Source organism: Oncorhynchus mykiss, chromosome 7, assembly GCF_057628025.1.
Source record: "Oncorhynchus mykiss isolate SJ-2025 chromosome 7, ASM5762802v1, whole genome shotgun sequence".
Lineage (NCBI taxonomy): Eukaryota > Metazoa > Chordata > Actinopteri > Salmoniformes > Salmonidae > Oncorhynchus > Oncorhynchus mykiss.
The window spans coordinates 51,242,360-51,254,155 of NC_143028.1; the positions used below are offsets into that span (position 1 = coordinate 51,242,360).

An 11,796-nucleotide genomic window follows, 5' to 3' on the forward strand; every position below is an offset into this window, starting at 1 on the left:
CACCATAGAGGAAATGACACAAACCACAACTTTTAGAATACAACAGTTTTATTTAGGCATTGATCCATAACAAAAAGTACCCCCCTTTTTTAATGTCACAGCTCTAAGCACTGATCTGACCGATGCCTGTACAGAACTGTAGAAATGATTTTAGTCATGTAGCAAACGCTCAGAGCAATTTATGAGAGCAATTAGGGTTAAAGTGCCTTGCTCAAGGGCACATCAACTGATGTTTCACCTAGTCTGCTCAGGGATTTGAACCAGCGACCTTCCAGTTACTGGCCCAACATTCTTAACCACTAGGCTCCCTGCCTCCCCATTTCCAGAGCCAAAATAAGAAAAAAATAACACATTACAAAGAGTTGCCTCCCACACAAGGAACCAATGAAACTAGCGAGTGCTGATGGGAAATGTGTGGTGATCCTCAGAGCCCAGGTGGATTCCCTCTCCTCTGTGCTGACAAGGTCCACAGAGCACCACTCTGCTCTAGATGTCCTTGATAACATCCTCCAGCTCTTCTTTGGAATACATGTGGAAGGTCTTGCCTGGCTCTATTGTAGCCAGCTGAAGGGGTGAGAGGGGAGAGAAGGTTAGCACACAAACAAACATGTGATGAGTGATGTTTTGGTTGATTGCTGCCTATCACCCTAACGATATCTGGTACACCAGTAAAATTTGTCCCTCTAGGACTAAGGCTCAGCAGACCTGAATTTATGGTAAACAATACAATATGACAATAGCTCCACCCAGACGTCTGGTAGGCTTAGTGGGGCTTACACCATATTGCTTAGATACAGCAACTTCCACATGTGCAATAGATGTCGACTAGAAGTAGGGTCAGTGGTTGAGACTGAAGGATTAGAGCTCACCTCAATGTTGGTGGCATTCAGCTTCTCCTCCATCACCTGCTTTAGGATGGTGAGGGATGACTTGATGGCCTCTTTTAACGTCATGGACTGGAGAGGCCACCCAGAGAGAAAACAAAGGTTTTGGTTAATAAATAAAATAAGGTCATCACCCCTGTGATAGTATGGAGAATGAAACCAACTGACAATCTGGTGGAGTTGTGGTGGGTGATGGAGGAAGGAAAAGGTTGGGGGGTGATGGAGGAAGTCATGAAGGAGAAGGTTGGGGGGTGATGGAGGAAGTCATGAAGGAGAAGGTTGGGGGGTGATGGAGGAAGTCATGAAGGAGAAGGTTGGGGGGAGATGGAGGAAGTCATGAAGGAGACGGTTGGGGGGAGATGGAGGAAGTCATGAAGGAAAAGGTTGGGGGTGATGGAGGAAGTAACGAAGGAGACGGTTGGCAGATGATAATAATGATAGTAATAGAGGAAAGGGAGATGATGCCCAAGAGAGGGATGGTGGTACCTTGTGGTAGACCTCCTGCAGAGAGCTCTGGGCTCCCTCAGAGGCAGAGCCGATGGCCCGGGCATCACACTGGACAAAGGTGCCTGATGGGTCCATGTGGTACCTACACACACACAAAGTTGAAAAATCAGGGGTGTAGAATTTCAAGAGACATTTCACCATCTGATGAAGACTGAAAGTTTGGTTTTCTCATGAAAACTCAGCACAAGTCCTGGATTAGAAGTGAGGCATGAGAGATTTTGCCCAAACCAATTCTATCACACTAAAACAAAGTGTTAAATGTATGTTGAATAAATAGATTAACGTACAGCTGGGGCCCTTTCTCATCCAGTCCACCAAAGAGAAGCGCTACACCAAAGGGCCGGCTCTGAGGAGAGAGAACCACAGGGAATGAGTACAGTGTGACGCCTCACAGCTGCGGGAGAAATAAGTGACAACTAGCTGGAAAAGTGCTTTCAACCTCTACCAGGTTCTATGAATTAATATACATCACCGAATTATTGAAAAAGTGAGCAATACGCGAGTGAGTTGATCTTCAAGGTTTTGTCTCATCGTTGTGTGATCACTAACCATGGCTCCAGGGTCTGCATCCTCCTCTCCAAACTGCAGGGCCAGGTTAGACACGGCCTGGGTCACACTCTCCACTGTCATGGTCTCGTTGTAGGTGAACCAGTGGTTCTGGAAGGGGACAAACAAAGCAGGGTTAAAAAGGAAAGAAACTAAAAATCTTTACATATCAAGTAGTTGAGGATCTAAAATGCTTTACTTTATGTTGTAAAAAACTGCTTTTACAAGTAGTTCACAATGTAGTGTGCATCTCATAAGTGCAAACATCAGCCATGTGTTCATTTTTACCTCGATAGTATAGTAATGTTCAGTTTGAAAATGCACGTGTACTTGAATTCAGCCAACTCAACACTTACCTGTGTCTCCACTCTTGCTTTGTCAATAAGAGTCTTGGCATCAGCTATCAAGCCACTCATAGCACAACCTTTGAGGAGAAGAGACGGACGCTCAAAACACATTTTCAAACCTTGAATACTAATCTCTGAAACACGGCCTATAGAAGGCCTCTTTTACACAGTGGTGCTTATCTTAAAATAATTTCTGACACAAAAATATGTCGAGCCTATAGAAATTATTCTGACTGCTTCAACCAGTTACCTTTCATTTTCCCAGAATGATAGAGAACACTTGTTTTCTCCATAGACCAGTCATGTGTTACACAAACAACCTGAGCTCCGATAAGTGTTCACTTCTGTGTGTTGTTTGACAGTGTCTGCCCCTGCCTAGTCCCTTCTCTGGCTGCTTACCGATGTGGGTGTCGATCTCCACAATCTTCTCGATGCTGCTTGGCTCCATTAGAGGAGATGTTATCCTCTTCTCCACGGCCAGACACACCCCCTCAGATGTCTGGATGCCAATGGCTGTGGAGCCCAGCTGAGAGACAACAGGTTTTCAGACTCTTGTTGATAGAAACGTCATATACAAAGATGACCAGCTGTCCCCAGTCCCACCCTCTGAGCTTTATACTTCAGTGCTGTATTGTTATGTAGCCTAGACTGTTGTCTTACATTCCGTAATGTGACAGAGTTGTCAGTTTTTATATTTCTCTACTACATATTCTGTGCTAATATACCTTGACTTCCCATTCACTAGTATTTAAGATGGTTGCACTTGTTACGCACAACAGTTGTGTACTTAAGTGTGTCTACTTTATTTTACAGCACCAATTAAGGCATAATTGGGGCGGCAGGTAGCCTATTGGTTAGAGCGTTGGGCCATTAAAAGAAAGGTTGCTAGATTGAATCCCTGAGCAGACACGGTAAAAATCTGTCATACTGCCCCTGAGCAAGGCAGTTTAACCCACTGTTTCCCAGTAGGCCATCATTGTAAATAAGACATTTGTTCTTAACCGACTTGCTTAGTTAAATAAAGGTAAAATACATAATTGCCAAAATGCCATTTTTTGTTTAGCACCTTGCCCTGTCACCCTTAGTATTATCTTGAGCATGAATTCAATTAAGTATATTATTTTTTACATCTCAGCCTCCTTGGGTTATTATTTTACATGCTTTGAGTGAGAGTACATTTTGAACTCTATATATAGAGATGACACACAAGGTTGCCTATTTTCCATGACAATTAACAATGTTTTCCCGAGGAAGCTATTCTTGAAGGTGAAGTGTAATGGTGTGTTCTTGTGATATTGAATTTGATGTTTTGAAAATACCTTAATCGCCTCAATAGCATATTCCACTTGGAACAGTCGTCCCTCTGGAGAAAAGGTGTTTACTCCTCTAAAAAAAATATGATAGATTTAGTGCCCTGAAGTTCCAATAGCTATTCCGTCAGTACTGTAAAGGTTAGAAGAGCTTTCTAGATGAACGGAGGTAACGTAAACTTCGTTCTCAGCACAAAATACACCAGTCTGTAACACGACCATTTTGCAATTAGCTACTGTAGCTAACTAACTTTAGCTAAGTGAAAGTGAAAGAAACTAAACGTTAGCTAGCTAGCGTTATCCAGCAAACTATCACGGCAATTTCAGTGACATATTATAATATAACATTAAGGAATGATTAATACGCAGATGTTTACCAGACATAACAAGTGCACAAACCATCTAGCTAGCAGTAGCTAGCTAACTAGATGGCGAGCTAAATAACATGGTATTGTGCTGGTACGTGTGGAAGTTAGCTACGTTAATTGTTAGCGGCTAGTTAGCCCGATGTCGTGACAATGCAGTTCCGAGTCTTAACTTACCTGTCGTACTCCGATCTCGTCAAAAACATCTTGAAGGTTTTAGATCTGTAAACAAAAACACTTTGTTGAAGAGACGCGATTGGGAACATGCAATTAAAACACGAAATGTAGCGTTAGCTCGTGTGTGGAAACCTGCAGATAGGTAGGAAAGATCTGTGAAGAGCAGTAGCTACATTAACACCACCGGCATTGGTTCAGAAAGTTAGAGCTAGCAAACTACATTTATATGGTAACGTTACACTCTACGATACTTTCACACAACATTATGCATGGATCATACAACTATAATGGAAAATTATGTTGGATTCGCAGTCAAGAAAGATAATACTATTTGCCTACCACCCGCTCTGGATCCTAGAATGAGTTCGCTTGTTTCTACAGGAAGCGTGTGCGTGCTCAAACACACCGAGAGGGAAATGCTTCCTCTTCGTCTTTGATGAGGTTTAAGGGTGGTTGGCATCCAATATATCTCATTACCGCCCCCAACTGGACTATAATATAAATCCATGATACCCTGTGACACAATATGGGAAAAGGAAAAAAATTAAAACTCATTCTAACACTCATGCACTCATTAAAAACCCACTACCACATTCCACTACATTGACCCTATCTACTCCTGAACCAAATACTTCTCTGCAGCTATCTATTTTCTGTGATATACATTCCATTTCTGCGGTACAGTTGATAACCATTGCTATGAACGCTAAGAAGCCAACCTTACTGAAGCATACAGTATTCAGACACCTTGACTTTTTCCACATTTTGTTACTTTACAGATTTATTCTAATATTGATTAGATACATGTCTTCCTCATCTATCTATACACAGTACCCCATAATGATGAAGCGAAAACAGATTTTTCGAATTGTTTGCAAATTTATATAAAACAAATATTTTAAAAACGTATTTACTTAACTATTCAGACCCTTTACTGTAAGACTCGAAATTGAGGTAATGTCAAATCAAATGTCACATGTGCAGAATACAACAGGTAGACCTTACAGTGAAATGCTTACTTACAATGCTTAACCAACAATGCAGTTTGAAGAATAAAAAATAAACTATGAATCAAAAAATAAAACTATAACAAATAATTAAGGAGCAACAATAACATAACAGTAGTGAGGCAATATACAGGGGGTTCCGGTACAGAGTCAATGTGCTGGAGCACCAGTTAGTCGGGGTAATTGAGGTAATATGTACATGTAGGTAGAGGTAAAGTGACTATGCATGGATAATAAACAGAGTGTAGCAGCACTGTAAAAAAAGGGGGGGGTGGAGACGATGCAAATAGTCTGGGTAGCCATTTGATTAACTGTTCAAGAGTATTATGGCCTGGGGGTAGAAGCTGTTAAGAAGTCTTTTTGACCTAGACTTGGTGCTCCGGTACCGCTAGCCGTGTGGTAGCAGAGAGAACAGTCTATTACTATGGCTCCTGGAGTCCTTGGCAATTTTTTGAGCCTTCCTCTGACACCGCCTGGTATAGAGGTCCTGGATGGCAGGAAGCTTGGCCCCAATGATGTACTGGGCCTACGCACTGCCCTCTGTAGTGCCTTGCGGTCGGAGGCCGAGCAGTTGCCATACCTGGAGGTGATGCAATCAGTCAGGATGCTCTCGATGATGCAGCTAAATAACTTTTTGAGTCTGTGAGGACCCATGCCAGATCTTTTCAGTCTCCTAGGGGGGAATAGGCACTGTTGTGCCCTCTTTACGACTGTCTTGGTGCGTTTGGACCATGATAGTTTGTTGATGATGTGGACACCAAGGAACTTGATCTCTCAACTCTCAAAAAGCTCTCAAGTTTCATCCTGTTTCCATTGATCATCCTTGAGATGTTTCTACAACTTGATTGGAGTCCACCTGTTGTACATCAAATCAAATCAAATCAAATTTATTTATATAGCCCTTCGTACATCAGCTGATATCTCAAAGTGCTGTACAGAAACCCAGCCTAAAACCCCAAACAGCAAGCAATGCAGGTGTAGAAGCACGTACATTCAATTGATTGGACATGATTTGGAAAGGCACACACCTTTTTATATAAGGTCCCACAGTTGACAGTGAATGTCAGAGCAAAAACCAAGCCATGAGGTTGAATTAATTGACCATAGAGCTACGAGACAGGATTGTGTCGAGGCACAGATCTGGGGAAGGGAAACAAAACATTTCTGCAGTATTGAAGGTTCCCAAGAACACAGTGGCCTCCATCATTCTTCAATGGAAGAAGTTTAGAACCACCAAGACTCTTCCTAGAGATGGCCGGCCGGCCAAACTGAGCAATCAGGGGAGAAGGTGCTCGGTCAGGGAGGTGACTTAGAAACTTAGCACTTAGAAAACTAGGACTTGTTTTTTTTTTTACTCCCTCTCAAACACCAGTATTGCCATACACATTATTTTCACAATTTACTTAACCTATTTGTTTGTCTTTTGTGCCTTTAATTAAGAACAAGGTTGTAACTTTGGCATTGGTGAAAACACACAGACAACAGTACAGGTGAGGAAAGTACCCCAAACACACTGGACCCTTTATTCTGCCCACTCAAAAGTACTTACAGTGTTATAGTAGGTAATGAATGCAGTTTACCCTCAGTGTCTCTACCAGTTCTAAGTGAATGAACAATTGATTGCATGATTCTCATTGCCCTATTAATCTTATTGCTGTCAAGTCTAATGCTGCTAATGCATTTCTTATGAAAGGTTTTAGGATAAAATGTTACCAAAAATATGCCCCCTTCATGTTTAGTAATACACTCCAGCAGTAGATGTTTGTCAGTGGTAGTGATTTTTAACTAGCAATAAAATCTATTTTTGGATCTATGTAGCAGATACAGCAATGTGCCTTCATGCCTGAAAATAACTGGTGATAACAAGCCATTGTAACTTGTGATTAATCCGAAAAGGAGTCTCACTTTAGCTTGTTGCTACTAGAGCACCCCTGTTACAGAAGGTGGAGAGATAAAAAAAAAGATAGAGAAATAAAGAGAGGAAATAAGAATCATATGGGGCGGGGACACAAAACAAACATTTCTATCCACCGTATGGCAAAATGTAAAGAATTGCAGGAAATTTGCTATAAAACAGCGCATGAAATGAGTTATTAATTTGTAAAAGGAAATTTACTCTAAAACATTTTTTTTTTTGTCTCCGCTAAAATGTTTTGCTCGCTAGGTGGGGATCCCCCTCACTGACACTCTTATCCCACTCATACCCCCTTTCCCCACTCACACTCTCACTCCACTCACACTATCACCCCACTCACACTCTTCCCCCACTCACACCCCCTTTCCCCACTCACACCCCCTTTCCCCACCCACCCACCCACTCACACTCTCACCCCACTCACACTCTCACCCTACTCACACTCTTACCCCACTCACACTCTCACTACAATCACACTCACCCCACTCACACTCGTACCCCACTCACACTTTCACCCCACTCACACTCTCACCCCACTCACACTCGTACCCCACTCACACTCGTACCACACTCACACTCGTACCCCACTCTCACTCTCACCCAACTCACACTCGTACCCCACTCACACCGCCTTCCCCCACTCACACTCTCACTCTCACCCAACTCACACTCTCAACCAACTCACACTCGTACCCCATTCACTCACTCTCACCCAACTCACACTCTCACCCAACTCACACCACCTTCCCCCACTCACACTCTTACCCCAATCACACTCTCACCCCACTCACACTCACACTCCCACCCCACTCACACCGCCTTCCCCCACTCACACTCTCACCCCTCTCATACTCTCACCCCACTCACAATGACTCATTACCCCCTTCTGAGCAGTTTCACACCCACTTACGCACCTTATACCCCTTATCTCACATATACCTACTCATACCCCCTTACCCCACTCATACACCTCAACCCTCACACAACTCAACCCAGCTCACCCACCCCACCCCAACCCTCACCCACCCCAACCAAGCTCACACCCCCCAACCCACACCCTAATCTCATTCCAAGACAATCCCGGCGAAATGAGCAAATAGTCTGATGGACCAACACATTAAACTTGGCCTTCGTTAGCCACTATAGAAAGATCGGGAGAAACCCCAGACGCATAGGCATTCACTTAATTGGCTTAATCTACCAACCAATTATCTCCCACAACACCTTCCCCCTAATCCGCCCCTGTACGTGTATTGTGCACCTCTGTTTATAGAGCCACACCTCGCAGTTGTGTGATTCACTCAATTTAAATTATTACAAATACTTTACTCAGTTGGGTCACTCCCGTAGAATGATATGGTCACTCCCACCAAGGCCAACTTTGAGTCGATGTCTCAGGCTTATATACACTGTGCGCAAAAGCCTGGGGACGAGGGTACACACCAACCCAACCCAGGTCGCACACCACAACCCTCACACACCCAATCCCAGCTCACACACCCCATCCCAGCTCACACACCCCATCCCAGTTCACACACCCCATCCCAGCTCACACACCCCATCCCAGCTCACACACCCCATCCAAGCTCACACACCCCATCCAAGCTCACACACCCCAACCCAGCTCACACACCCCAAACCACCTCACACACCCCAACCCTCACACACCACAACCCTCACACACCCCAATCCAGCTCACACACCCCAACCCTCACACACCCTAACTCAGCTCACACTCCCCAACTCTCACACACCCCATCCCAGCTCACACACCCCATCCCAGCTCACACACCCCATCCAAACTCACACACCCCATCCAAGCTCACACACCCCAACCCAGCTCACACACCCCAAACCACCTCACACACCCCAACCCTCACACACCACAACCCTCACACACCCCAATCCAGCTCACACACCCCAACCCTCACACACCCTAACTCAGCTCACACTCCCCAACTCTCACACACCCCATCCCAGCTCACACACTCCAACCCAGCTCACACACCCCAAACCACCTCACACACCCCACCCTCACACACCACAACCCTTACACACCCCAATCCAGCTCACACACCCCAACCCTCACACACCCTAACTCAGCTCACACACCCCTACCCTCACACACCCTAACTCATCTCACACACCCCAACCCTCACACAACCTAACTCAGCTCACACACCCCTACCCTCACACACCCTAACTCATCTCACACACCCCAATCCTCACAAACCCCAACCCGGCATATACGCCCTTACCCCAGTGATGCATCTAGTGAGGGCTTCTGTGCTTCAACATACAGGATATCTTCTCTTCAGACGTTGGTGTGTACTCCAGGTGGGAGTGGACCTGGTAGTACCAGTCCCCATCACCCAGCTCCTCGTGGAGGTCACATCAGATTTCACCCCCTGTCCGTCCCGCCGCCATGTCAATCTGACTGGTTTGGGGTAGAAGTCGTAGGTGCTGCACATCAGCATGGCATGGTGTCTGCCACTGGGTGGAGTCATTGAGCTCACTCTGACATGGGGCTCAACTAAGGGAAGAAAAACAAAACTGTAATGTCGGCATAGATCAACGAAACGTAGTTTTGATATCATTGAACCTAGACTGTGCTTTAGAAATTAGACTTCATTAGATAGATTAGCAGGAATGTATATAGATGATTAGCATTGTACTGTCAATACATACAACTGAGTGTACAAAACATTAGGAACACCTACTCTTTCCATGACGTAGGCTGACTAGGTGAATCCAGGTGAAAGCTATGATCCCTTATTGATGTCCCTTATTGATGTGTAGATGAAGGGGAGGAGACAGGTTAAAGATGAAGGGGAGGAGACAGGTCAAAGAAAGATGTTTAAACCTTGAGACAATTGAGAAATGGATTGTGTATGTGTACCATTCAGAGGGTGAATGGGCAAGACAAAAGATTTAAGTGCCTTTGAGCGGGGTATGTAGGCGCACCAGTCTGAGTGTTTCAAGAACTGCAATGTTGCTGGGTTTTTAACGCTCAACAGTTTCCCTTGTGTATCAAGAATGGTCCACCACCCAAAGGACATCCAGCCGTCTTAACACAACTGTGGGAAGCATTGGAGTCAACATGGGCCAGCTTCCCTGTGGAACGCTTTCGACACCCTATAGAGTCCATGCCCGGACAAATTGAGGATGTTCTGAGGGGAAAAGGGGGTGCAACTCAATATTAGGAAAGTGTTCTTAGTGTTTTGTACACTCCGTGTAGATTACTTTTAACATTATGTTTGTTTTCAGATGCATCCAAGAGGTACTAAAAGTATAATCAGTGTTTTAAATAGTTGCAGCTATAGAACTGTTCATCTTTGTTGTTGTTGATAGATACAAAATCGTTCTGGACCTTTTGCACCCTTTCTGAATTATTGACCTCTGCCTGCCTTTGACCTGTCGTTTACCTGCCCCTGTACTAGAAATACACATTTCTTCCTTCAACACTGTCTGCATCTGGGTCATACCTGAAACCTGATAGTTTGTGTATTGATATGTTATGCAGATCACATTTACCACCACCTCTTCAATGAACATCCCATAGGCCTCTACTTTATGGACAAGGTATGTGTATGAAAACCATTATCAAAACAGTTTTGTTCAATCACATTTACCACAAAGACCAAGGTATGAATACTGACATATGCATGTTTTGTTAATTATCTGTATAAGCACTATTTTTTGTTTTCACGGACTTCACCCTCCCTACACCTCTGAAAATAACAGGAAACCTGTTCGATGACATGCTTTTCAAAGGTTCTTCAAAGAACTTATAGGGGTTCCCCCACAGTTTAAATTTGAAGAACTCCTAAAGAATATTCCAGGAACCTTTTCTTTTTACAGTGTAGCTGACCCACAGACAGTGCAGAACTGTACTTTACCCTACAGGCTTTGACTAAGGTGGAATATTTTTCAGGTATTTTACAAGTGTTCCTTCTCGAGATAAATCACTCTCAACATTTAAATACGTTTTGTTGTCCTCATCTTTATCATTGTAATGACATGCTTGAATAATATAGGACTAGAATAAGATGCAGAGGGCTTTTAGCATCTCTTCATGCATATTGAATGGTTATGGGTTTAAATACACAACTATTATAGTCTATCGCAACCGCACAGTGTTCTCTTTCCTCTTTCAAGCTCCCTGCAAGTTGTTTATGCTGCTGCATTTAACATTCAGCAAACAAGAGCAAGCTTGCATCCCTCTTCGAATAGTCTATTAGTATAAGAAGATGCAACAACAACAGAAATGTCCAACAAGCTATTCTAGTCTAGAATTTCCTGGGACTCCACAAGAGCTAAAACAAAGAAAAGAAAAAGAGAGAGGCCAGCTGAGAGCACACTCTAAAAAGAAAAGGTTCCTGGAGTATCCTTTAGGGGTTCTTCAATTTGAAACTGTGGGGGAACCCTTATAAATTCTCCAAAGAACTCCTTTTAATGGATCCTCGAAGAACCCTTTGAAGAACCTTTTGGGGTTCATTTTTTATCTACCCCACTCCCCTACTATTATTATTATTATTATTATTATTATTAACAATAATTTGCATAACAATATCACAATATTTGAGTTGTCAGTGTTTATTATGATTTTAGTGGCAAAGCAGAATAAAAACATCTAAATATGAGGTAAACTCCCAGCAGAGCCCCAAGTCCAATGGATATATCCTCAGGCGTGTTGATGTTAATGTGTTGATGTTCTCCGTATCCATAGCCAGAATGA

General features: G+C 43.6%; 1 protein-coding gene across 1 annotated transcript; it reads right to left on the minus strand.

Annotated features, from left to right (window-relative positions):
• Positions 1-30: 30 nt before the first annotated feature.
• Positions 31-4,523, minus strand: psma5 (proteasome 20S subunit alpha 5). Its single transcript, XM_021609811.3, has 10 exons — positions 4,476-4,523; positions 4,137-4,181; positions 3,604-3,670; positions 2,684-2,810; positions 2,294-2,361; positions 1,941-2,048; positions 1,679-1,737; positions 1,371-1,473; positions 870-956; positions 31-564 (listed from the first exon to the last, which is right to left on the minus strand). The coding sequence occupies exons 2-10, from the start codon at positions 4,163-4,165 to the stop codon at positions 487-489; spliced, it is 726 nt and encodes a 241-aa protein (XP_021465486.1). The 5' UTR covers positions 4,166-4,181; positions 4,476-4,523; the 3' UTR covers positions 31-486.
• Positions 4,524-11,796: the final 7,273 nt, after the last annotated feature.

Excerpts from the sequence above, each read along its gene's own strand:
- psma5 (XM_021609811.3), bottom strand. The coding sequence starts at position 4,165 with ATGTTTTTGACGAGATCGGAGTACGACAG. Across the intron at positions 2,049-2,293 it reads AAGCAAGAGTGGAGACACAG|AACCACTGGTTCACCTACAA; the intron begins GTAAGTGTTGAG and ends GTCCCCTTCCAG. Across the intron at positions 957-1,370 it reads TGCAGGAGGTCTACCACAAG|TCCATGACGTTAAAAGAGGC; the intron begins GTACCACCATCC and ends TGGCCTCTCCAG.